General features: G+C 35.4%; 5 protein-coding genes across 8 annotated transcripts; all 5 read right to left on the bottom strand.

The window, feature by feature from the left end:
- Positions 1–4,124: 4,124 nt before the first annotated feature.
- Positions 4,125–5,619, bottom strand: LOC148933969 (peroxidase 9-like). The gene is made up of 4 exons (XM_089069573.1): positions 5,322–5,619; positions 5,061–5,243; positions 4,809–4,974; positions 4,125–4,650 (listed from the first exon to the last, which is right to left on the bottom strand). Exons 1-4 carry the CDS (start codon positions 5,565–5,567, stop codon positions 4,256–4,258), a joined length of 990 nt encoding a protein of 329 aa, XP_088925699.1. The 5' UTR covers positions 5,568–5,619; the 3' UTR covers positions 4,125–4,255.
- Positions 5,620–5,884: 265 nt separating this feature from the next.
- LOC148933968 (BEL1-like homeodomain protein 11) lies at positions 5,885–8,481 on the bottom strand. 4 transcript variants are annotated; one of them, XM_089058786.1, is made up of 5 exons: positions 8,197–8,481; positions 7,324–7,903; positions 6,422–6,774; positions 6,267–6,327; positions 5,885–6,198 (listed from the first exon to the last, which is right to left on the bottom strand). In XM_089058786.1, exons 2-5 carry the CDS (start codon positions 7,864–7,866, stop codon positions 6,070–6,072), a joined length of 1,086 nt encoding a protein of 361 aa, XP_088914912.1. In that variant the 5' UTR covers positions 7,867–7,903; positions 8,197–8,481; the 3' UTR covers positions 5,885–6,069. The 4 variants fall into 4 exon arrangements, with proteins under 4 accessions (XP_088914912.1, XP_088914915.1, XP_088914907.1 ...); XM_089058789.1 differs by having other exon boundaries at positions 7,324–7,890; XM_089058781.1 differs by having other exon boundaries at positions 7,324–7,949; positions 8,197–8,479.
- Positions 8,482–15,364: 6,883 nt separating this feature from the next.
- On the bottom strand, positions 15,365–17,447 carry LOC148933967 (putative ubiquitin-conjugating enzyme E2 18). The gene is made up of 6 exons (XM_089069489.1): positions 17,295–17,447; positions 17,019–17,122; positions 16,813–16,915; positions 16,590–16,653; positions 15,763–15,851; positions 15,365–15,678 (listed from the first exon to the last, which is right to left on the bottom strand). Exons 1-6 carry the CDS (start codon positions 17,322–17,324, stop codon positions 15,583–15,585), a joined length of 486 nt encoding a protein of 161 aa, XP_088925615.1. The 5' UTR covers positions 17,325–17,447; the 3' UTR covers positions 15,365–15,582.
- A 788-nt stretch (positions 17,448–18,235) lies between these two features.
- LOC148933966 (floral homeotic protein DEFICIENS-like) lies at positions 18,236–20,296 on the bottom strand. The gene is made up of 7 exons (XM_089062189.1): positions 19,958–20,296; positions 19,794–19,860; positions 19,648–19,709; positions 19,469–19,568; positions 18,872–18,913; positions 18,721–18,765; positions 18,236–18,622 (listed from the first exon to the last, which is right to left on the bottom strand). Exons 1-7 carry the CDS (start codon positions 20,143–20,145, stop codon positions 18,431–18,433), a joined length of 696 nt encoding a protein of 231 aa, XP_088918315.1. The 5' UTR covers positions 20,146–20,296; the 3' UTR covers positions 18,236–18,430.
- A 2,364-nt stretch (positions 20,297–22,660) lies between these two features.
- On the bottom strand, positions 22,661–23,833 carry LOC125223050 (thioredoxin H-type 1-like). The gene is made up of 3 exons (XM_048126010.2): positions 23,675–23,833; positions 23,079–23,201; positions 22,661–22,993 (listed from the first exon to the last, which is right to left on the bottom strand). Exons 1-3 carry the CDS (start codon positions 23,765–23,767, stop codon positions 22,844–22,846), a joined length of 366 nt encoding a protein of 121 aa, XP_047981967.1. The 5' UTR covers positions 23,768–23,833; the 3' UTR covers positions 22,661–22,843.
- Between the last annotated feature and the right edge of the window lie 2,577 nt (positions 23,834–26,410).

Genomic DNA, 26,410 nt, shown 5'->3' with positions numbered 1-26,410 from the left:
TGGATTTGTTTCTACATATTTATCTTTTGATCATTTTGTCTTTTCTATATCTCACTATCACTTTATCGCGGAGTTAATTTTTTAAAAGCAAAATTAACTGGCGAGTGGAGAGTTTTAAGTGGCTTAAATTACTAGTACTACAAAACATGCACCGACCAAGGTGGTAATTTGGTATGACAATATGTAATACTAGTACTTAGATTTATGTGAAATAGTTTAAGTCATGGAGTTCATTAGTGTGATGCACTTCTAATCATGCAATAGTTTTTTTGTGATACTATATCACAAGCATTCGCAAATAGTATTAGTGTCACGTGCATTTTCTTGCAAAAGTAATTGAGATGTCACATGCATCACTTTTTACTGTATGTCTATCACATGCATTTGCAAATAGTATATGGACATGCATTTTCTCGCAAAAGTAATTGAGGTATCACAAGAATACTTTTTTATCGCTCTTTCACTACATAATATATCTATCAAATGCATTTGCAGATAGTATCTGGTGTTACGTGCATTTTTCTGCAAAAGTAATTGGAATGTCACAAGTATCGCTTACTACTATTTATCACTCTTTACTGTGTCTATCACATGCAAATGTTTTATATTTCTAGCAATATATATTTAGTTTATAAATAGCTTGTAAAAAATTTAGAAGATAGCACAAACTTACTCATTCCACTTACAAAAAATGTTTTCCGGTGAAAACACATCAGTTTCATAAGACTCAACTCACTCACGTTCTGATGATTCTAATACCACTGTAATCAGTCAATGAGAGGAACGAGTTTCTTAACAAACAAGAATATGGTTCTTGACAATCCTAATAGGAGTATAACTATAGAAGCTCAAGCTCTTAGAAACAGTATTGTGATTGATAATCCGAGATTGGTGTAGAAAAAGGTATTGGATTTCTTATATTTGTGTATTTTATTATGTTGTGATGTCTAATAATTTTTATAAAAATTTGAATTATAAAATAATTTATATAATCTTTATATATATTTAATATATTCAAATAAATTATAAATTATAAATCTTATACTACTTGCTAAAAATATGTGAAAAAGAAAATATTTAATTGGATTGAGTTGAGCTATTAATAGAAGTAAAAATTATAGTAGGAGTAGTAAATTAGCGATTGTATACATAGATAAAAAAGGAAATGAATATAGTATTATTAAAAATTAATTAAGGTTGGATTGAATGATGTCACGGATGAGAATAGCGTAGTGTTGGGCATAACTTGGTGCTTCTACACTCTACAGTACTGGTTGGATACAAAAGAGATATTTTCATCAAAAGTCGCAGTGAATTATACTCTTGTTTCAATCGTCTTACAAATAAGCTCAGAAGTCAAACAAAAATTGGTATGAAAATATAGTAGTAATACTATATTTTTTGGGTGATTCATATTTTTATAGGGGCAAACACAAAAAGAATTATAGGGACTATATCTCTAAACTCTATTAGAATATATATTTTTAAAGTGATTCATATCATTTATAGGGGTGGATGAAAAAGAATTTAGTAGGGCCATGTATTCTAAACCTTTATTTGACATTTTTTTGAGTGATTCATATCAATATAGGGATTTTTGCATAACAATTACATAAAGTTTGGATGATTAAATATTTTATAAAAGAAAGAATTGGTCAACACGGGCTTATAAAGAGCCTTGATCCATCCATTTTATCTGCCCCTAGGTGATCTGTCCAGCTAAAGACAAGAAGATGTTTAGGATTTTAAGCTGAGTGGATGATCAATATTTAGAAGTGAGATGATACTCACAAGTCAGTCATGATATTTTAAGATACAAACAAGACAAGGCACTATCAAAAGGAGGTTTGTCAATCATGCTCATAACACTATTTTCGTCTTTTGATCTCTATACAAGATAATATTCACAAGTCAGTCATGAATTTTTAATCTCCACATGAGATGATGCTTTGGAACCGTAGGTGATCTTATAAGTTTTGGATGAGATGACATTTCAGTTCTGATTTTCAAGAGTTTCAATTGAGATAATGCTCACAGCTTAACTAGAGATGAGATGATTTTAGAACTCATTTATTGTGTTTCAAGCTCTCAACGAGATAATATTCATTAATAATTAGATGTTACTTGTAGACTTCTAGTCTTTACAGTTGGTACCTTACTTATGACCGTTCTCTTATTTTATGGGGCAAATAACAACTTTTTTTTGGTAAATGTAAAAAAAAACGAATAGATAGATGACAAACTTAGACATTAGAAATACTACTCTATCTTAAGGTGTGACCACTTTGAATCTACTTGCAAAAATCATGTTTAACACAAATTTATGCTTATATTTTATTGTTCAGGAATTTAATTTAACAAACATGGACATTTGAAATATCTTAAGGTGTGATCAAGAGTTTAATCGGGTGATATGATAGAGTGAGAAAATATAAATTACTCCCTCCGTCCGCGAATAGGAGTCTCGGTTGACCATTTTCATCCGTCCGCCATTAGGAGTCCCGGCTAGACATTTTATCTTGGGAGTATAAAAAATGACCTCACTTTTCCCTTAATTTAGAAGCTGCAATTAATTTTAATCCACTTTGATTGCAAATAATAATATAAATGGGTCTCACATTCAACTATCACACACTTAAATTATTACACTCAAACTTTTTTTAAAACCCGCACCCAACTCAACTGGGACTCCTATTCGCGGACGGAGGGAGTACTATTTAAATTCTAAAATGATCAAATAAACTTAATCAATTCATCAAATTAAACAACAGTATATTGACGGACAATTAACACAATCTTTTGTTTGTAAATTATTACACCAAATCTTCCTGTCTAAATTGAAGATAACATAATGTAATAAATTTCTAATGATAGTCAAATGTTAATTTCGACTCGAAGAAATTTAATTTGTTATTGGGCGCGACTATCAACGATATTATTGCTCAATTAATTGAATTTTACTATTTGCGGGGTTCATGAATAAGATAATTTCACATTTAAAATTATCTACTAAGTAATTAAATTTTTTAAAGGAAAATTAATATCCGAGAAGTAACTTTAATTAAAATCGAAGCGTTACGCTATATGCCAAAATTTAATTTTTGTGTCATGAATATAGAATAATCGAGCCGTGCAAGTCATTTGACTTTTTTCGGTCCTACATGTATAATAGTTTCATTATATATTTATTCAATAGCTGCAAATAATAATAATGAAAAGTTCGAACAATGTTGTAGATTGCGTTGTTAAACGTAAACTAAAAGAAGAAATGGCAATTATCACGAATTACCATTAGATGGTCCATCTTGTTGGTTTGCTATGAAAAGATGAATCCCAAAGTTGTCGATTTTTTTCAAATCACCCACATTTTTTAATTTTCGGACATGGATGGCTTTCTTTTTTCTCAGGGCATGTGACACAAAACAAACCCAATAATTATTAGATATATGATGGGTTTGGATTTAATCTCAAAACATTTTAACGAAAAGGATATGTACTATTTAATCAGGATGTGTTATAATGCTGACGTTCTTAAATGACTAATTTATTAATTTATTAACACAATGTATTAAAAATGTAACACAATCACATTAAAATGCACTTGACATTTTAATGTGATCGTGTTGAATTTCAATGTCATCGTGTTGACATTTTTAATACACTGTACTGATAAGTTAGCAACTTAAGAAAGTTAACAATGGATTACACAATGTTTGTGTTCCAATATGTCACGTCCTTAATTCACTATTTTATAAAGATTAATTATGTAAAAAAGTATTTAGCACTAAAATTGATATTTTAAAAACTACTCCCTCCGTCCTCGATTAATTGTCACTCTTTTCCATTTCAGTTCATCCCTTGATAATTGTCACACTTCATTTTTACCATAAATGGAAAGTAGGTCTCACATTCCACTAACTCTCTTCACTCATATTTTATTATTAAACTAATATTAAAAAGTGGGTCCCACATTCCACTAACTTTTTCAACCAACTTTTCTTTACATTTCTTAAAACCCGTGTCCGGTCAAAGAGTGACAATTAATCGGGAACGGAGGGAGTACTCCCTAGACCTTAATTATGGATTAATTTACTCGATGACATGAAAACATGGGCGAAAGGAGATAGATAAACTAGATTTATTTAATACAATAGTAGTTCTTGACAAATTGCATGCATGACACAATCACATCCTCACACAACTAAGGAATAACCATACATTATGATTAAAAAAGAAGAAGATACAATTAAGTTAATTAATTTGAGTTGATTCTGCGGCAATTCTTCCTGATTTCACCATGCACACCAAGAAGAGGACTAATGTTTCCCATCTTCACCATAGATTTGGCAAAATGGTGGAAGAAAAGAGCCTCATCTTCAGCATACCTCTTCACCAAATCCATGGTCTTCCTCACATTTCCACTCAACAAAACTTGATCCGAAGTCAGCAGCTCTCTCCCTTCCAACAAGTGGTTGTAGTAGGTGTTGTCGAATCTCCGTGGGGACGAGATGTCCAGAGGCGATAAGTTGTTGTCGCCTCCCACCTTAGGACAAACCGCCCTGAGGCCGCTATTGAACAGAGTCACATCCGGTTTGCTGTACAGCTTCTGCCTGAACGTCGTGCACCTCGCCATTCCAATGGTGTGCCCTCCTGCACAAATCAATCACATCGTTAAAACCAAACAGAATAACTCATCCCAAAAGACTGGTATGTCTATCTGACTAGCTCATTTGGCCTATAAAAATACACACTGATGTGGGACAGCACTGAAGTCTGTAACAATGAGTTAATTGATTTGGACAACTAACCGGAAAGAGCAACGAGATCTTGCTCGTTGAGGCCCTGTTGCTTGAACTTGGCCACGAGTGTGTGGATGGTGGAGTTGGGAGCGGGGATGTTGGAGTTGGATTTGGTGAGGCTCATCGTTGTTGAGTCCCTCCGCCCCAACGCCACTTCCCAGTGTGGCCCGCCGCTCTACAATCAACACAACCACATTATATATACATATATAAGGTGTTTCCAGTTACTACAATATTTCCATTTAAGGAATCTTGACTTACTAGGATAACAGAATCCCTTGCAGCAAGAGCAAGAATGTCTGCACATGACACTGTGTGAGGGCAGACTTGCTCCAGTTCTGCTTTGATCTCATCAATCACTTGGAATCCCCTCAGTGAGTTCTTGTTTGGCCCCGCGTTCTTCTCACTCGCCCCACCATCCAGCAACACCGATGCATCGCAGCCCTGTATACACAACCACACCAACAGATTACTCATGTTTATATTCCCACATATTACCACAAATTCTTGGTAATAATATACCTGGACAAAGCAGTCATGGAAGTGGAGCCTGAGCAAAGAGGCAGCAGTTCTTGAATCCTCAGCAATGGCCTTTTCCAGCACTGACATTATGATCTCATTGGCTTGTGGGCATGAGAAGTCGTAGAACCCGGGGATGAGGCTCGTGTAGACGTAGCCACCATGCCCGGAGGCTGGAAAGGCCTCAAGATGGGAGCAAGAGAGGGAAGCCACAGCCATGAGGGCGAGGATCAAACGGAGAGAGGCCATTTTCGCGATTTAGATACGCGTTGTTTTTTGTTCGGATTGGATGAAGAATAACTCATTGGTTTGTAGGTTTATATACAAGTTGTTCAAGTGTCAACTGCTCCCTTCATGTTATGTATGTACCAAATCCTCTTGTGTAATATGCTGTGGTTGACTATGTCAAATGTGTGTATATATTATGTCATGTTTGAATTTGGGGGTAGTGTTTCTGGTTTTAGTTTCACCTGCTCAAACTGCATCTATATGTCACCCATGTTCTGTTACATTTGATTAATTAGTCTCACAATTTGGAATTTTGCCACACTGTTTGAGTTACCTAATTGATAGGAGATCTAGAATATATATATCTTAGAAAAGGTACAGAAATCATTCCTTCACTACAAGATACCATATTGATCTAGTGAAGTTGGGAAAAAGATAAACATGAAATTTGGTGATCCTACAACAGCTACAGGTACGAGGAGGAAGACAAACCCTCCTCGTATCTGATGCAAGATAAAAATGGCTAATCACCCAAGTCAGTTGTCAACAATTGATCTGATTCTGTGGAGGAATCTTCAAACTCCTCTTTGTACATTTCTTCAATCATCGGCTTCCACAGCCGGACTCGAGCATTGATGAACCAATTAGAAACCTGCAATAAACAATCATTCAATCCTATCGAAAATCGTTTAAACATGCATCATCTGTTGAGGAATCTACCTGATTCTTGGACAAGCCTGTCTGTGATGCTAACATCAGCTTCTCCGAGTCACTAGGATACCTGAAAAAAGTCGAAGATAAAACATGAGAACATCAGTGCAAAGGACAGCACAGTTTCTTGAATTTTTAGAGCAAGTTGCAGGTGAAGTGAATACGGATGCAGGAAGTGTTCGAAGAGCCAAGCACGGAGGATAGTGACAGAAGTCTCGGGCAGCCCTCTGAGCGGCCTCCAAGCATGAACAGAGGCTGCACGGTTGTGTCTTGACTCTTGATCGAATAGGCTTAGCTGAGACAACCTGGAGCTTATCTTAGGCATGTCCTTGACGAGTTTGTGCTTGGTGACGTGAATTTGAGCGAGAATCGCGTTCCTCAGACGACAGAAGTGCTTGGACATGGCTAAGAGGGCGAGGGCCGTATAAGACTTCCCTGATCCCATGCCAGCGATGGCCTCAAACGAATGGATCAGATCATCCATGTGATGAGAATACTCATCATATCTCCTCTCAACCTGCACCAAATTCAACACTATTCATCAATCTTGAATCACAACTTAGAACAATCAATAGCACATTAATCATTCTTGATCAAGAACTTAACTGATCAATAGCAAATCCAAACGCACCACCAATAATTCTTGATCAAAACTAAGATCAATCAATAGCACATTCATCCAACATAAAGAATCATTCTTGATCAAGAACATAACATCAAATAATAGCACATTCAAATCCAACATCAAGAATCATTCTTGACCAAGAACATAACATCAATCAATAGCACATTCAAATCCAACATCAATAATCATTCTTGATCAAGAACATAACATCAATCAATAGCACATTCAAATGCACCACCAATATTTCTTGATCAGAAGCTAACATCAATCAATAGCCAATTCAAATCCAACATCAATAATCAATCTTGATCAAGAACTAACATCAACGAATAGCGCATTCATAAACAACACCATTAATCATTGTTGATCAACAACTAAGACCAATAAATAGCACATTTAAACTGCACACCAATGCAAATGCAAATGCAAATGTAGAACTACCTCCTCTAGCAAGGCAATGAGCTTAAGCAGGTTAACATAGTCATCATGCTTCTCACACACCAACTCACAGCTAGAGAGCTCTGCCTTGAGCTTCGAGGAGAGGCGAAAGGCGCCTCGCCTGCTCAGCCTATCCATATATCTCCGGTTACTCGTATCAACGCCCTCGCCACCAACACTGAGCATTTCTTGAAGAAGGGACTGAGCCGGCTGCAGGTATTTCGAGCTCCCAATCGAAGCAACAAACGACTGATTCTGATTCTGATTCTGATTATGATTCTGATTCCCACTCCCACACCATGACTGGTTCACAGATGGAGCAGCATAGCCGCCAGTTCCATCACAACCATAGTCATCAAATCCCATCTCACATCCTTCCTTCATGGCAATGAGATAAGCTGCAGGATTCATGACAGTTGGGTTCAAGGCTCTCTCTCCACCACATGGCTCAGAGCCTAATGAGAGAGAAAGCCGAGATGCTTCATTAGACTTCCCAAGCAGATCAATCAGATGGCGATCCGGGCCGATGTCGATGGACCGGGACATTCTCTCCGAGAGAGAGTGGATGCTCTGAGGCAGTGAGCTTGAGTAAGCATCAAAATGTGGAAAAGGATGAGATGATGAATCTTCTGAAACCATGGTGCTAAAAAGATTCAATCTTTGGTATCAACAAGAAGAAAAGATTCCAACTTGATGAGAAAAGCAGAAACAAAACCTCCTGATATAAATGCAAGTACAAGAACAATGATGGAGAGATTTATATAATCTCTCTTTAATTGCTTCACAGAAATCAATAGCAAGAAATGATGAAGAAGAAATGTGACTAAAGGGAGGTGCTGAAATGGCAGTTTATTACAAGTATTGGGACAAACATACCTACACACAAAGCTTGTAATAATTCATGCAGAAAAACAAAAAAGAAAAAGAGAGAGATTCTTTTCTTTTACATTGGCTGTCTGTTTTTTTCTTTTTTCTGAAGTCTATGGTACATAAGGCAGAAAGCTGAGAGCTATAAAAGCTAGGAAAGAGGGCTTAAAGAAGCATAGAAAAAAATGAAGTAAAATGCTAAAAATGACAAGGGGAAAAATTTGTCACGCTTCTTCTTCACTGACTACAAACCAAGCTAAAAGCAGCAATCTGCAGCTTTACTTTCCTGCTGCGGCATTTCTTTGGGGCACTCAAAAAAGCACATTTCAGCCTGATTTTCACAAATTCTTGAGGCTTCCTCGATATTTGCACACAATCAATGAATAGCCAATTCCCATCATTTTTCCATCTCCTTTACTATTCAGAGACCATCGATTTATGGAGGTTCGTGCATGCTGCATGTTGCTTAATATGGCAACACTATTTACAGATTCTGATTTTTAAAGGATTCTTGTTTTGTAGATGAGATCTCATCTTGTAAATAATTCAAGTTGGAAATATGCTTAGTTTATCTGAATTTTGGGTGGTTAAAATATTATACTACTACTTACAAAAGTCAAATGTATGACATTAATTTAGAGTTTATAATGATGAAGGTTGAAAAATTGGGATAAAAAAGAAAGGTATATTAAATTAGAGGATTTAGTTTTTTTTTTAAATAAAAAGAACACATTAGCATAGTTCACTTTACTAGTGGAGTAAAATTTACTTAAAATTTTATTTGATACTTACTAAATTTTTTCAATTTTACATAATTTTCCTAACGATGTGAATGACATCAGCTTAATCAATCTAATGTTGATATGGTCGCCTGTGAATCATAGGTGGCCGTATCAACTAATATCAAAGTGCCGTCATTTTCACTTAATATTGAATATAATTAATTAAAATCAATTTGAATATGGTCCGAAATTTCCGAGCATCATGTGCTCGGTAATGTCCTATTTTTTATAGCGTCGAAACTAACTTAATTAGTGTGAGATTAGTGTCAAAAAGCCAAATGAAAAGCAAAACTGTTTTTTTTTCATAATTTCTACTAGTTTCGACATTGTCTGATTGTGTGCTGTTTTAATATCAGCAGTTGATATCATCCATTAAGATGTTGAAAGGACACTGCAAAATCACAATTGAGTAGAAAAAAAACATTAACATTTAGCAAAAAATATGTATATTTATATTGATATATAGGGTGGTGATGAAGATGAAGTGCTATAGACTATAGTTGTAGGTTTGGACCGTTTAGTGATGAGATTGATGATAGATTCTGGGCAAGACTGCCTTGGTTCACTGTTGTAATCATTTCAAATTTTCTGTAGATTTATTTTGACCACTTCCACTTGTCACACCCTAATTTTGTAGCTTTGTTCGTCAATATATGAAGTCAAGGCCCACACACATTCAACAAATTTCAAGTGGCGTACAATCACATTAATGCACAACTTATCACAATACTCAATAAGTTAGAAATGAAATATCATGACACTTTTTACATTAAATTATCATCTACAAACTTTGCCATATTCTACAAAAAGTCAGAATTGAAATATGATGTTTTTCATCTAGTTTTGGTCTTCAATTAATATGTCCAACATACATACAATTAGAAAATGGAAGTTGAAATATAATTTTCATTTATTTCTCACTTCAAAAAATTTAGGTATACACTTCAGCACTGTTGGACAAAAAAGAAATTTAAATCTATATCCATACTACTATAAAATATCTCCTAATAGCATCTAGTAGTACTACATATCAACCATAAAGTAGGATTTATTAATAAATCTAACTGGGTGCACACCTCATTATTTTGTACTATTTGAATTCGTACATTTATTTGTCTCAGTGTACATACTTACAAATTACAAATAGAAATTGTACTTTGGAACTTTATATGATGATAAAAGCAAAACTTTTAAATGCTGTTATTAATCAGCATGCTTGTTATGTCCATGTTAGAGCACTCCAATGATCCGGCTAAAAACTCCCTTATTTTTCCCTAACTCCTGCCACATCAGCGCCACATCAGCACCAAAATTTATCCCCAGTTTTTAGCCAATTTTTAGCCAACTGCTCCAATGATTTCTCCCTTATTTCTCCCTAACTCAACATTTCATTTTTACATCATTACTAATTTAATTGTTTTATTTTTGTATATAATAAAGCTAGCTAATTTATAAGACAAGACAAATAATAGTAATAAAGTTCGTTGTATTAAACACGAGTAAAAAATTACAACGACGAAAATTAAAAAAAAAAATAGTACAGGAACGGAAAAAAAAATTCATAGTAAAAAAATTCAAGGGCGGTGGGCGCGGTTTCTATTTGCCCACAATTCTTCGATCATATCGTGTTGTAGTGCTCGATGGGCCTCCTTTTGGTGTATGTCCATGAACGCCTTGAACCGTTCATGTTCGTTGTACGGTACACCCCGGCGGGCGGACTCGGACTCGGTTGAGACACCGTGACTCGATGATGCAACACTGGTGTCGTTGGTGACGTTGAGGACGCCTTCGTGTTCATCCTCGATGATCATGTTATGCATGATGATGCACGCATACATGATGTCGGCAATATCCCCCTGGTAGTAAAAGCGCGTCGGGCCCTTTACCAGTGCAAATCGTGATTGGAGCACCCCAAACGCCCTCTCCACATCCTTGCGCGCAGACTCTTGCGCTCGGGCAAAATACTTTCTACTATCTTCGATTGGGCATCTGATCGTCTTCAAAAACACGGGCCATTGCGGATAGATGCCGTCAGCCAGGTAGTACCCCATGTTATGCACATTGCCATTGGCCGTGAATTTGATGGAGGGGCCTAACCCGTTGATCCGCTCGTTGAAAAGGGGCGACGAATTGAGAACATTTAGGTCGTTGTTCGACCCGGCTATACCAAAATAAGCATGCCAAATCCAAAGCCGTTGGTCGGCAACGGCTTCAAGAATGATGGTGGGATGCGTACCTTTGTAGCCGGTAGTGAACTGGCCTCGCCACGCGGTTGGCAGTTCTTCCACTGCCAGTGCATACAGTCGATGCTGCCGAGCATCCCCGGAAAGCCGTGGGTCCTCCAGTGCCAATCCAGCAGAAACTGGCAGTCAGCTGCGTCTGGTGAGCGAAGGTAGTGCCCCCCAAATATCTCTCGCACGCCCTGACAAAAATTCTTCAGGCACTCGTTGCCAGTCGTCTCGCCGCATTGCAGATACTCATCAAACATGTCGGCGGACCCTCCATATGCCAATTGTCGGATGGCAACAGTGCATTTCTGCAGGGGCGATAGACCGAGCTTCCCTGTGGCGTCTCGCTGGAGCTGGAACTCGGGGTAACGCGCGGACAACGCATTAACAATGCGCAGGAAGAGGGAGCGGCGCATTCTGAATCGGCGACGAAATACATCTGCCGGATAACGTGGTTCCTCAGCAAAATAATCGGCGCACAGCCGATCGTGCCCACCAGCGTGGTCGCGGTCGATGTATCGGCGCCGCCTGCGGATTGGCCGTTGGGGTGGCTGCTGCATTCGAGCAAGCTCGCTTTGTATGAAACGGGCGATATAGTTGTTGACTGGGTTGTTGGCGAAACCCGCGACATCCCATCCGGTGGGAGCGGGAGGTACCTCCTCTTCGGAAGAAGAATGAGATATCTCCTCGTCGGACCGAGAATGAGAAGATGATTCAGAATTCATTAAATATAGATGGAGAGAGAGAAAATAAATGAAGAGAGAAAAGGGATGAGGATGAGGAGAGAATGAAGAGAGAAAAGGGATGAGGATGGGGAGAGAATGAAGAGAAGGTGTGTATTTATAGGGGGGGAAATTATAAAAAAAAAAAAAAAACTATTTTTATCGCCGGATTATCGCCCACAGTGGTCGGCGATAATCCGACGATAATCCGGCGAATTTTCGGGAGTTGGCGTTAATTCTTTCTCCCCAACGCCCGGCGATAATCCGGCGATAATCGGCGATTTTTCGCTGGATTTAACGCCGACCCATTGGGAGTGCTCTTAGTATATTTAGGGAACATCTTTTAAGGTCTACGAACTTTGTCAAAGTATCATTTTAGGTCCGTAAACTTTGAAAATATCATTTTAGGTCCGTGAACTACAAGTTAATATCATTTGAGGTATTTTGAACTTTTTCTGGACGAAAATGCCCTTAAGGCCTTCAAATGGCAATTTGGACAATTCTTTCGCTACTCATCCTACGTCAAAGACCTAGAGTCCAACAATTTTTTTACTACTATTTAATTTAGTTACCATCCAAATTGAATTTAAATATTATTAAAATTTTCCATAAAAAATATGTGTTAGTTTTTCAATTATTAGATGACTAATTATTTAATGATAGTGAATTGAGACTTGATACTTTAATTTATTTTTTAAATCTAAACTGCATTTTAATAACTTACTATAGGTGATGTGTGAATTCTATTTAGTTTATTTGTTTTGAAATTAGATAGCTATTAATTCGGATTGTCATACGGAGATGAATTTCAAAATGGAGATCAATCAACATCTAAATTGAATTTAAATATAAAAATTTGCCGTTAAAAATTGTTGGATTCTATATCTCTGACGCAAGATGATTGGCGAAAGAATTGTCCAAATTGACCTTTGAAGGTCTTAAGGGCATTTTTGTCCAAAAAAAATTCAAAATACCTCAAATGATATTAATCCGTAGTTGATGGACCTAAAATGATATTTTAAAAGTTTACGAACCTAAAATGATACTTTGACAAAGTTCGTGGACTTAAAAAAATGTTCCCTCATTTTAATAAGTAAAGATTTTATTTTGCCTTTTTTTGTTGCTGAATGGTACTGTACATGGTCTAATGTAGGAAAATACCGTGCATAATATGTAGGGCCGGGTGTGTATCTTACGAAGAATAAGAGTGAAATACTGTTTTTTACCAAGATATAGGCACCAATTAAACTTAGCAATCCAAAATTCCGAAGCCTATATATATGGACATCGGGATCGGGTACATTTTATTTCATTCAATCTAATTTTCTCCATAAATCCAATACATAGTTATTACTTCCTTCATCCCATTAAATATGAAACATTTATTTTTCAGCATAAAATTTTATATAATGAAGGAAAAAAAGTAAAAATAATGATATTTTTATTTTAGGAAACATTTTATTTTTAATAGGACAACCCAAACATATATTTAGGACCATTTTTTCCGTCCAAAAAAAATTTACCAAATTTTTTAATCCATCTACAAAAGAATTATCTTTCCTATTATTATAGAATGACCCACACAACTCACCGCATCTAACCCCACATTTAAAATTAGACTCTTACTTCATTCACACACTATGTAAAACTAAAGCACAAGATACCTAAAAAAACTATGTTAAACTATATATTTTCTGAATATATAAAGATATCTCTGGTAAGTTATAAATCGAGGAATATGATGGTGTCTTGGTCAATCCTATAATTTGGGCTCTAAGTTTTCTGAATGATTTCATAAATCTGCCATCTCTCCTTTATTAAACTGGGCCGCTGGAAATGTCTCCTCTTCTAAAGTAGGTAGTAATGAGTTATGACAGTATTTATTTAGGTGTATTGGTTGGAAATATCATAAACTTTGCACAAAATCTATTATTTCTCATAAAATTTAAACTTGATCTTAAATACCGTCAACGTTATTGTCTTCCCACGATGTCAACTTTCGGACAAACTATTGGCAATTGAAACTAAAAAAATAGCAGTATATTACAACTATCATATATCGGTGTACAAAGAGAACTGAAATCAATATATAAGTCTCATGGTCCTCTTCTCCTATCACCAATTGGTTTTATGATGGAACCTATGGATTTCTATCATGGTATCAGAGCGTCCGCCGACTGTGGGTCAAATTTAACTGACCTAGCAGTATATATGGGCCGAAACCGAAAAAATGACTGATCCAACAGTATATCTGAACTTAAAATTGGTCCAATCGATCGAAAAATAATTGGGCCAGTTGTCCAATTGATCAGAAAAAAAGTCCAACCCCTCCAAGGTTCACCTTGAAGGGTTTGAGGTAGAGTGTTGCCAATTGAAACTAAAAAAAATATATTACAACTATCCCACATCAGTGTACAAAGAGAATTGAAATCAATATATAAATCTCATGAGCCCCTCCTCCTATCACCAATTGGTTTTAGGATGAAACTCATGGATTTCTATCACAAACCAAAGCTGATGTGAGAAATTTTGTTGTTAATATATATATCTACGTCCCTTAAAAATTAAAATAGAAACTTTTGAATCTTTCTATTTTAGAACGTGAACCCCACAATTCACTAACACCACTTCTACTTTTTCTTTTCATCTTTCTTATTTTACCCATTTTACTTTTCCTCTCTCTAACTTTAACAATTCTTATCTCTTACTTTACCAATTATGCATTAAAATTCATGCCGATTCAAAAGTTTATATTTTTCGAAGATGGAGATAATATAAATACAAAGTCACCCACAACTCACATTTCTTAACTGTCTCGTTATTCATGAGGCATGCAACACTTTTAACCTTATTCACTTGAGAAACAACATCACTAACCCATCATCTATGGGAAATGAGAAATCAATAGAGTCAATTATATAGGCACACAAGTCTTTTTAGGGTGCTTTGTCTTCACTCACACTTTTGTTTCCTGAAAAACATCATATGGGGTCACTCATCTCATAACGTTCACAAGCTAAGCATACTTAATCTTGAAGTTTTTTTTGAATGGATGCCAGAAGAAAAAAAAAGTACTTCAGTTCATTCAAATAAACTAAGAATTGCTCCTTGTCTGTGCATCAACATCATCCCTACTCATGCCATCAATATTACAAATTCAATGAAAATAAACTCGAATTTAGAGAGGAAGACACAACATGTGACCAATACACCAACATTTGCTAACATACACCATGTACAAGCTTGTTTAGTTTAACACTGAGCTAATACTGAAATTTATTTCTCACATGCCTCCCAAGTTGATGAACCTATTCAAGCCTATATGAACTTTTTACATTTAATACGTATTAAAAGTACTAATTATTTTCTATTACAAATAAATTATATCATCCACAATAACACTATACATTCATTGGTTAAGTATTTACTTAGAACTACAATTGCGTGTGATAAGAATTTTTATTTTCCAGGTGAATAACTTGACAAGCTTTATTTTTATTTTTAAATTACTTTACAAGCTTGCCAAGAGCTATCGAGGCCAATAGTATCATGCTAAACGAGCTCAAACTAGTTTTTTCGAGCCGAGCTCCAAATAGCTTGTGAGCGGCTTGGTACATTTACAGCCCTATATAGGTTTAAGGCTGATTACAGGTTTATATGTACTTATACTTTATCATCATGGAACCACCATCTCGTCTCCTTTGGAGATCTACCATTCTTACAGTTCTTCACGTAGCGGTCATTGTCAGTTGGACGTTGCTGCGTACAACAAAACCCAAGAGATCAATGTTCGAGAACACTTTCAAATCCAAGATAAAGTCAATAATTGAATATTGGACATACCTTCGTGGTGGAGCTTGACAGCATGGATAGAATGCTAATGCAAATTGAACTTACAGTCATTGCTGGCGACCAAGAGTCGTATAGAATGTCTGCACAATGGATATTCACAAAAAAGAAGAATATTGCACGTCAAGTACAATTTTCTGATAAACGAATAAGAACAACCTCAATCTCCATCTCTACCCCTAGTACATTTATATTTTAAAATCAAATATGATCTTAATTATTTTACACAGTGTAAATATTTTCAACTTTGGAAATGCTGATACTGATAGTGTGGAAATAGATAGAAATTGATGGGAAAGAAGGAAGAAGGTGACTTGAAAAGTAGGAAGAAGGATAAAGGGAAAATAATATTTTCCTGTAACATGAATAACTAAGAAATGAAATGATCGATGCTTGGAGGATCCATCAATCAAATGAGCAAAAATCATTCTTGACTGCCTAATATGCCTAAAGGTAAAAACATTTCTCCCAATAATATCAAACTAAACAGTTTCCAGTAACATGGATTAGGATCCTAGATCCCAATGCTAGTCACAAGCCATATACTTTTGAACAGAAAGATTACTACTACACCCCACTAAGCAAATGATCTTTTGCCCCTTAAACTTCAATTCAATTTCCTAATTGAATCAGAAAGACATTTGTTGCACCAGGTAACAAAGCCAAAAAAGAGTGCACACGAAGCAAGACCGAAAGAGGAAAACAGCCACAAATAGAGGTTTCAACAATAAAGAATGAACAAATCATCAAGCATATTAATGTTGAACCAATATCTTAGTTTTGAGGAGTGGGGGTGGAATTGAGTCAGAATAGAAACAAACCTAAACATATATGGCCATTACTATAAATGTGAGGATGAAGAGGCGCCGGAGGAACAAATATAACCTGCCGACACAATGAACAATATGAATTGACTAAATTGACACATTCCACAAACCCAATTTGAAGCCCTGAACCATTTAAGTAACAGTCGAGGGATGCAAAATTTGCCATTTATCTCGAAGAATCAGAGAAAAGGGAAGTGAATCTACCAACAACATATACCTGCGGCGCTTCCATTGGGTAATGCTCCGGAAAATCAACCTGAAGCTGGTAAATTTCACCGGCATAAAGTGTCTCCGGCGCCCCATGGACTTCAATTACCCATCTAATCATGCCAAAACCCAATCAATCACCACCAAAGATATCTAACTTCCAATTAATTTGTTGTTATCAAAAGCGAAAATAAGTTAATCGAGCAAAATAAAAACCTCTTGAGATTATCAGTAGGTTTATGCTTAAAACCGGTGGGCGGATTCACCTGCCACTCCACAAGCTCTTTCTGCAGCCGATTGCACGCAATCTTGCTCAATGCCTTCCAGTTCCAGAAAATAAAAAACAATCAAACAATCTATCAATATTTGTGTCCCAAAATCCCTTAAAAACACTTCTATCCCAAAATAAATACAAAAAAAATAAAAAATGAAAGGTGCGCATACACGAATAATCAAACGAAAATCGAAACAAAATTGAATTAGAAAAGTGACCTTGTGTGATGAAGCGGAGCCGGAGGTCATCGCGCACGAGAAATTGAAAGAGGATTTTTGAGTGGAAGAGTTAAAGGTTGGAAAAGGAATTCTTGCAGCATCAGTAGGCCTAGCGGTGCTGTTTCTTAAACAGTTAAACGCAGCCGTTTCATTATTGCTTTATTCAAATAATTAGCCTTTGTACTTGGACAATTGTGTGATAGGACTCGTAAAGCTATTCCCTAATCTTTCTTTTGTTTCTTGTCACCAATTTTTAACATTTTATTAAAAAATAGTAATGTCACAAGTTTTGATTAGGTAAGAGAAATATAAAAAAAATGATAAAAATATATTAGTGGAATAACAACCTATAAATTAATGGAATAATAACCTTTGCTTTTTTTAGAATAAGAATATGATATGGTGGTCGACCCTTTTGACTGACAAACTTGGTCTAACGGCACAAAATGGGAGATGTCGCACCGGTTGGAGAGGTGCGGTGCCTACGCCTTCATTACGTGGGCTTCTAACTAATGTAGGGAATATATTACTCGAAAGATATAGAGTTGGACACACAACACAACAATCTAAGTGTATCCAAGTTCTATATTTTCTACATCACATTGCATTAGCTTAGATTTTATTTTTTCTGTTCTCAAAACTCCATCAAATTTGTCCGTGTCTAACTAATTTGAGGTGTTTCTACATGTTAGAAGAAAGTCATTTTGAATCTACTCACCATAGTCCAATAGTTCAATCATTTCGTGTTCCAAGTCAATGACTCAATGTGATCCATTTATTTGTAGAATACTTTGTTTAACCGCTCTCATTTAAATTTTCCCGCACGATGATAAATGGCCCCTTTATGTGTAGTCGATTTTAAAGTAAAGGCTAGAGTAGAAACGTCAAATCAATCCCGTAAAGATCGACTTACAAGATTCTACCAAAAAGTTGGACACAAATTACAATATCATACTTTCTCATACATAGCTCTGGAAGACTGAAATCTACAATAGTCATACAAAAAATAAAGATAATAAAGATGCCCAAAATAGTCAAACAAATGTATCTTTTCATTCTTTCTTGCTTCTTCTCTCACATTACCTGTAACATTCATATTCAATATAAAAAAAAACATTACATATATTGGAGAACATTTACTCAAGTAAAGCGAATGTAGTGAGGTCCGAGGCTCCTGTTCCACTGTGATGGCTAGGGTGGTGGTGGTGATCAGGCGGTGGCATGTGAAGGGCGATGATCCTTGGCCCGCCATGTCGAAACCCCAACATAGAGTTGTAGTCACTTTCATTTTCAACTAGGCCATATTGTGGATCATCATGTCGCACATCCTATACCAAAATTAGAGATCATGGGTTCGAATCTCACACAAATAGAACTTAATACTTACATATGCATGTAGATATACTTAGAAACAAAAAACCCTTACAAATCCAAACACAAGGCTCTTATGTATATCCTCAACATTCCTTAGCTGCAAAATAAGGATGAAATTAATGAAATGGCAGAAGAAATGGATTATCAAATCAAATGCATAGAAAGATCAGGAAAATTGAAAGACTTCAGCAAATTAAAATTACCTTTTTCTTGGTGTTTTCGATCTTGTTGCTGAGGGCTTTATACTGTTATGGTTAAGAGATTTAATATAGTGTAGCTTAATTGCTAAATAAAAGTGTAAATTAACAAAGGAAGAACAAACTCATTTTAGTTACCCATAACTAAGATACTGAATACTCATAAATAACTCAGTTCATGACAAACATATCAATATCCAAATACTGAATCCAATCAATGTTAGTTAGTGGAAAATGAAGAATATAATATATAAAGTTCCAAAATAAGAATAAACTGATAATATCCCAAATTTCTATAATTACTGATCAAAATTCATTTCGCTAAATTCTATTCCAATCACATTGGGAATATTCTTTTCTAAATGTATTCGATATTCATTTACAAAATGAGTAGTGCTATTTGACCATATTATGGCGGACAACAAGATAGCTTTTCTTTTCACTTTAAAAATTAACGACATATCTAAAGTCACTATGATATGATATGCTTTATCCATCAAATAAATGACACATGCTTAATTTTGAAGAAAAGAAAAGGGAAACCCTAGAAATTTATTGTTTTTAAGAAGACAGATAAAAGGGTAGATAGACAGAATTAAAGACCTTTCTTTCGCGAATGAAGGCCAAAGAGTTGTCGATATCTTCAATGAGACAAACCACCTGCTCGTACCCCAGATCGTTCAAGCTCTCTCCACTCCTTTGCCTTTAACAAAATAATGAAAAATGGTTATGAAATCAGCAGTTGAAAATAATTAATTGTCTAGTTTAATTTGCATATATACCTAATGTCTTTCCGCAGATTCATGTTCGTCTCCTTCAGCTTCTTTAAGTGCTCTTGCATTTTCTTCAAAATAAAAAGTTAGTATACTAGATTTTTTTATTTTTTTAAAAAGAAACGTGATTTCGATGTTTTAAAACGAATTAAAACCTGGTAGTGGGAGCTCCAAAGATCAGTCCTAACAATATTCTGGTATTCATCAAAAATCTGCTTTGTCCTAAAACACAAACACACACACACATACTCCAAGATTAGCACCAAATTACTAACAAATCTGACAAATCAGAGAGAGAGAGAGGGAGAGATTTGATTACGTGATAGTGGGGCTGATGTATTCATGAAGTTTCTGAGTGCTGGAGATCATGATAATGGAAATCTTGGCATCACAAAGCACAGTGAGCTCATGAGCTTTCTTGAAAAGCCCATTTCTCCTCTTGGAGTAGGTCACCTGCCTGTTTGTTTGGTTCTCTATTTTCTTGATCTGGATTTTCCCACGAGCCATATCTCTCTTACTAAACTCTGCAGATCTTGAGAAGAAATGGAGATAAGATTCTGAAGAGATGAATGATAAAGAGAGAGGGGGTGAAGGTGAATCATTAAAGAGGTGGCTAAAAATGGAAAGTTTTCCAAATGGATGAAAAAAGGGTTGCAGAAGTTGATAAAGTAATTTAAGAATAAGTCATTCCATGTGAAACTCGTTGGGGTTGATGCCCCTACAAATTTTTTACTTTTTCCATGTGAAAAAGGGGTAAGCTACTATTGATAATGATGGTGTTGTGCGATTCTATGCTTCAAATTTGATTGATGGATGTGAGAATTGTTGGCCCAATTAGTGGCGACCCATCAAGTCCTTGGTGAGCCCATTATCCAAATTCAAACTTGTTGCCCTACCAAGCCCAATATTGGCTCTGACCCGACGAAGCTCACTTAGTTCTCTCAAGTCGCATCTGGTTTTTGAGGAGTCCCGATCTCTTGACCTAATGTGATTGATAGCTCATTCGAGCTACCTCATTTCTCCCTCATTCCTATCGCTGACTACCTCCGGCGAGTTCCCCCACTCAACTCTCTTCTTCCTCGGACGACCAACAATATTCATGAGAAAACCCTTAAACTTTCTCAATACTTAATTTACGTGTCATAAATTCAATTTTGTCACGTGCTTATGTAAATATGTTAATTTTATGTTAAAATTAACATATTTACATAAGCACGTGACAAAATTGAATTTATGACACGTAAATAGAATGTCACATAGTATATTGATTGATTATTGGGTTTTATCGACCAATTAAAATACTACTCCTACCACATAAAAACCTAAGCTATATAGGAGTATGTTTTATGCTATAAAATTTTCTTTTTGACAATGTAGTTTACAAAATGTAAGAGATGCTTTCAGTGCATTGGTTTGGACTAATTGCAGGCCCAATCAAGTCATCTGACCCGCAATCACTTGCATTAGTCTTTGCATAGTTGTTGATTTAATTTGAAGTTATTTATTTTTTCTCTTACTGCAAACAAGGCTTCTTGCGCCTATTTTTCTGCCATTAAACATTGCTCGAGGCATCACCACGTTTGAAGTTGTATCTACAAAGTGAAGTCAACTACCAATTTCCATCTTCGTTTTTGTTGGAGAAATAGGGATTATGAGTTTTTAGCCATTGACCAAATGTAATGAAAACTATAATTAATGGAAAATGATAGGAGTACAAAAACCAGGGGCCGATTAGTCCGTGCATGTTGATTTGTTATTAAGGCTGTGTTCGATTGCTTAAACTATAAATTAATAGTTGGATCGGTTGAAATGGGCTTTCTATAAGACTAAATAAATATTGGAGAGAGATAATGGGGAACAAAAGAGAGATGCAGAGAGATAAAATAGTCGGAGGGTTGAAGCTCCGATGAATAGTCGGTATTTCAATGCAGAAAATTATATCATGTAGATGGGCGGACCACTGGCCTTTATTTGTATTGGGCCGACATAATTTCCAATATTAGCAATTGAACACGTTAAAGTTGTCAGCCAAACTATATCATGCTAATCTCTTCAACTGAACGCCGCCTAAGTGAACTATATAATGATCCAACCAATTAAGCCCAGATACAACTATAAATGATCAAAGAAACTTTTAATTTGCACATGAATTCGTGTTGACATGACATGATAACAATACAACATGACAATCACACGATAACGATATGAAATAAATCATGCTTACGGAGGAGATATGAGCCAACAGAAGCAGATGGTCGCATGGTCGGGTTCAGGGTTATGGCTGTGGCAATGGAGGTAGCGCAATTTGCGGAGGTTGGGATAAATTCATGGAATGAGATATGGAGATGACATTATAAAAAGTGAGATATTATAAACATAATTCTAATTAACTCTAATGAAGTAATAAGAAAAATAATACAGTAAGTAATTATTAACGAGTTGTACGGACCAATCCAAACCTAATCATATCCTTATTAAATTGATCCGGGTTAATGACATAAATATTAGTACTATGAAGCTTAACACCAACCCATTAATTTTGTTCATTTTCATGTCACGTTTTCATAGGAAAAGGAGAGAATTACATTTTCATTATAACAGTATTACTAATACGTTGAAATCTTCTTATAAGCAACTGTCATATGACTGCCCTCGTTTTAAAATACAACATGTCTTAAGTAAGAATTTCAAAATTCTGACATGAGAAGAATAATAGTGACCAAGTCTGAGCTGAAATTGCATTCTAAATTTCTACTTCCAACTTATTTCTGATTATGTTAAAAATATACTAATTCGCGATACATATATTCAAAATTTTCAAGCACTTCGATGGGTTCAGGTTTGTAAGAAAAAATCAGAAATTAGGTTTGACTTTAGCAAACACCTCGCCCCTACTTTCAATAATGTAATGTACTAAATGCAATTCAATAACTTCCTACCTACTTCCATCGGACACAAACAGCAATATTTCCAGCAAATCAACACATAACTGAGAAGGAATAAATAGTAGTGCATCTTAAGATAAGATAACCTTGTTACATTATCATAATATGAAAACAGAGCACACACCCATCAAAGACAAGATAGTCTGTTACATTATCATGAAAGATTCATAAAAAACAGAGCATACATCCATGACACACGCAAGAGTCAATTATTACAAGCTTTGAGCGCAACAACATAAAACTAGATACAATGATGGTGATCAAGCAGAGGCAGTAAGAGGAGCACCATGTTGGGCAATCTTAGCTGCAAGATCCTCCTTCCTAGCACCCACAACCCTGTCAATCTCCTTCCCCTCCTTGAAGAACAAAAACGATGGCATCGCCTCGATGTTGTGCTCCTGAGACACACTCTGCATCCAATGTAACAAACTTAAGATCCAATCCCGACTCATCATCTCACTAGCCACAACACACAAGGGAGTTACAACTACATACCTTCAGCTCATCAACATCCACCTTCAAGAATATAACATGGGGCGTCTTCTTGGCTATCTCCGCCAGAATCGGAGCAATGAAGCGACACGGCCCGCACCATGAAGCCGTGAAATCCACCACCACCTAATCACACAAATATAATTGATCACCTCAACAAACTTAAGCCACACACAAGGTTTCACATTATGTCCAATTCGAACTAAGAAGACTGTAGTAATCAAAGTGATCAATCACATTCAATCACACACACTAATCGAAAATCATGGTAAGGCTATTGATCAGTCCCTAATAGCAAACACCTCCGTGGTCCAAAGTATTGACATGAATTAGCTAATAATGATAAAAATCTGTTCTTTACTAGACAACAAGTGTCTTTCTTTCAAACGCAATAAGATTCATCTACACATTAGAACGAATTCTAAAATGCGAAGTAGCAAGCAGATAAAGCAATTCAGGGTGATTTATTAACATTTAACCACACAAACCATGACTACACCAAATAAAATTAGGAAATCGCACATTGTTGTAACCCTATAAACATGAACAATAAAGAAGCATAGAACAAGAAATTAAACAAAGGAACAGAGAATAGTTACCAGTTTCTTGGAGTCGGCGCCCTTCTGGAAAAGGTCCTTCCACTCGTCGACGGAGTGGCAGCCAATCACCTGTCCCTCTTCAATGGAAGCCATTTTCTCTCTAAATTCTTTCTCAAGTGTAATGGTAAAAGTAAAACAATGCGTTTGGTGTAAGCAGGGAATAAGCCGAAGCGGCCGTTTTTATAAGCCCAAATCTGGACCGAAATGACGGAAAGGGGTCTTATGTTTGACATTATTACGCGTATTGCCACGCAGGGGATATGTAACGATCGTGTGGAGGAAATTCATTCACGTGTTGAATAGGCAACGGCTACGATTAATGGAAATCATAGATTTCTTGCAGGATAAGAATCGCGTTGGAATGTTCGAGAAGTCGTTGATGACGACACGATAACGCTGTCTAGGCCCAAAGACCTCATCCATAACGTCGGTATTTTTGTTCTCTCCACCGAGCCTCAGCTTTGACTATTTAGATATTGATGAATCTTTCTATTTATTCAACATATGTAGAACAAAATTGGAGACTTGGAGGTTTTACATCGGCAAAATTTAATGACAATGATTATGTTTGGTAAGATAATTTATAACGCATTAACAAATTTTTTGAGTCAGAGCGTTAGCATTTTTAGTTTTACCACAACAAGATAGTTCGCCACAAATTTTTTTACTTATTTCGTCCAAAAAAATAATAACAAATTTAATGATAAATTAGTAGTACAATAAAAGAAATGTGAAGAAAAAAAAAAGTTTATAAAGTATGAGAAAGAGTAAAAGTGAATTAAATGAAAAAAAATTTATTTTTTAAAATAAAAATATTTTTTATGGACACTCTAAAATAGCATAACGAGACTATCTTTATTAGACAAAGGGAGTCCTACAAACTTGTAGTAGTATTATTCCGTCGTACTAATAAGTCACTATTATTTTTTCAAATGATATATTTATATAAATTGTAAATTCAATTAAATAATTAAAAAAATTAACAATATAAAACTTAAAATTTCTTTTTAAGTTTTATGCTACTAGGATTATTCAATTATTGGTTCTGATTGTTATTGCAGTTTATGCAGTTTAAAGAGTAAAGGTCAAAATTGGTCCTGGATATATGGTCATTTTACATTTTTGGTCATAAACGTTATCTTTTAGATTTTGTGGTCCTAAACATATGAAAATTTGATCATTTTGGTCATCTGTTAACATTTCTGTTAAAAACTACCGATCAACGGATTTAAACCCGATTTTAACCAAATTTAATTTTTTTTTATTCCTTAATTAAAAATCCTAACTATTATTAAAAATATTATTTTTAAATATAATTAGAAATAAGAGGACTATTTGATTAGAGGACAGTATTTACTCAATCCCATTTAATTCGTCTACTCCAGTTGACAAAACTAAAATAAACAACAATAATTTTCAAAGTGATGCGACTGAAAATGAATAATCTTTATAATCAAATCAACCAAGACCTCAAAACTCCAATTTCAAATTAAACTGAAACAAATTAATTAAAATTAAAAACTCACGTGAAAGAGGCATTGGAGAGTTCAATAAGCACTTGCACAGCCAATCTTTGCTGCGCCGCCGCCACCTCCGATCCAACCATAGCAACCAGTGGTGGAATTACGCCAAACTCCGCCATGGTCCTCCGCCGACTCACATCTTCATCTCCCTCGCCGCCGCCTCCTTCTCTTCCCGCCCCCCGAAATGAAGCATCTTCACCGACTTCTTCAACGCCGCCATCCAATCACGATCTTCAATCTTGGCTTCTTCACACGTGATCACGTCTGCATCAATAGGCTCCGTCGCCGCCGAATTCGAGATAAAAATTCTAAGCAGTCGGACCTAATCGTAATTTCTAATTATATTTAAAAGAATATTTTTAATAGTAGTTAGGGTTTTTAATTAAGAAATAAAAAATATAATTAAAACTTAAATTTGGTCAAAATCGAATTTAAATCCATTCACAGTTAGTTTTTAATGCAAATGTAAATGATCAAATTTTCATATGTTTAGGACCACAAAATCCAAAAAATAATATTTATGACCAAAAATATAAAATGGAGATAATGTTTAGGACCAAAAATGTAAAATGATTATATATTCAGGACCAATTTTGACATTTACTCTAAATTTTTGTCAACCGATAAGTTTCAAGAGTGAAAAACTTAAAAATATACCGATAAAAAAATTAGTATGCAGTACTATAAATTAATGAAAGAGCTAATGTGCATAATCACAAAACACAAAAATAAACACATGCTCATATCCTAAAAATATTATAGGGCCTTACTTCCACTATACATTCCCAAAATGACAATTAGTTTAAGTTACATATAATTTATTGGGCTTTATAGACCACTTATGTTCAGACTTTATCCAAATTGTTTTGAGCTGCATTTTACTGTAATGAGCCCAATCACATACACCCACAAAAATATCTAGCACTTGTCTTCGACATCATATTCCTGTTCGGAAATATAAATATACATTTTATAATAATGAGTTGTGATAGTAGTAAAATTCAATCTTATTACGTAACCAAGCGGTTATTTTTAGATAATGTAAAAATTATTTTGTTTAGTTTAGATCATGATATTAAGCCTGATCTAAAAATGAGATTCGTACTTTTCAAATTCCAATTTTATAAAATGACCTAAATGACATTGATTATAAACCTTGTAATAACAATTACAAATACAACAAGAGAATTTGAAGATCAAACCAAAGTTTGCA

This window comes from Salvia hispanica, chromosome 1 (genome assembly GCF_029641045.1).
Source record: "Salvia hispanica isolate PSC_SH4W2 chromosome 1, Shi_PSC_v1, whole genome shotgun sequence".
NCBI classification, from domain to species: domain Eukaryota; kingdom Viridiplantae; phylum Streptophyta; class Magnoliopsida; order Lamiales; family Lamiaceae; genus Salvia; species Salvia hispanica.
Note: the sequence above shows the minus strand (reverse complement) of the source record. Positions and strands in the feature narration are given on the sequence as shown.

Bases quoted from the DNA above. Each gene is read 5' to 3' on its own strand.
- LOC148933967 (XM_089069489.1), bottom strand. From the start codon at position 17,324: ATGACCTCCGGCTCCGCTTCATCACACAAG. The intron at 17,123-17,294 runs GTCACTTTTCTA...TGGAACTGGAAG, and splicing joins GCTCCGCTTCATCACACAAG to GCATTGAGCAAGATTGCGTG. The intron at 15,679-15,762 runs GTATGTCCAATA...TGTTGTACGCAG, and splicing joins TGTCAAGCTCCACCACGAAG to CAACGTCCAACTGACAATGA.
- LOC125223050 (XM_048126010.2), bottom strand. From the start codon at position 23,767: ATGGCTTCCATTGAAGAGGGACAGGTGATTGGCTGCCACTCCGTCGAC. The intron at 23,202-23,674 runs GTAACTATTCTC...TTGTGTGATTAG, and splicing joins GCGCCGACTCCAAGAAACTG to GTGGTGGTGGATTTCACGGC. The intron at 22,994-23,078 runs GTATGTAGTTGT...CATTGGATGCAG, and splicing joins TGGATGTTGATGAGCTGAAG to AGTGTGTCTCAGGAGCACAA.
- LOC148933966 (XM_089062189.1), bottom strand. From the start codon at position 20,145: ATGGCTCGTGGGAAAATCCAGATCAAGAAAATAGAGAACCAAACAAAC. The intron at 19,569-19,647 runs GTATATATGCAA...ATTTTGTTAAAG, and splicing joins AATCTGCGGAAAGACATTAG to GCAAAGGAGTGGAGAGAGCT. The intron at 18,914-19,468 runs GTCTTTAATTCT...TAACCATAACAG, and splicing joins CCTTCATTCGCGAAAGAAAG to TATAAAGCCCTCAGCAACAA.
- LOC148933969 (XM_089069573.1), bottom strand. From the start codon at position 5,567: ATGGCCTCTCTCCGTTTGATCCTCGCCCTCATGGCTGTGGCTTCCCTC. The intron at 5,244-5,321 runs GTATATTATTAC...TTGTGTATACAG, and splicing joins TCCATGACTGCTTTGTCCAG to GGCTGCGATGCATCGGTGTT. The intron at 4,975-5,060 runs GTAAGTCAAGAT...TGTTGATTGTAG, and splicing joins CAAGGGATTCTGTTATCCTA to AGCGGCGGGCCACACTGGGA.
- LOC148933968 (XM_089058780.1), bottom strand. From the start codon at position 7,959: ATGGTTTCAGAAGATTCATCATCTCATCCTTTTCCACATTTTGATGCT. The intron at 6,775-7,323 runs GTAGTTCTACAT...AATTTGGTGCAG, and splicing joins TCATTGCCTTGCTAGAGGAG to GTTGAGAGGAGATATGATGA. The intron at 6,199-6,266 runs GTAGATTCCTCA...TGTTTATTGCAG, and splicing joins CAGGCTTGTCCAAGAATCAG to GTTTCTAATTGGTTCATCAA.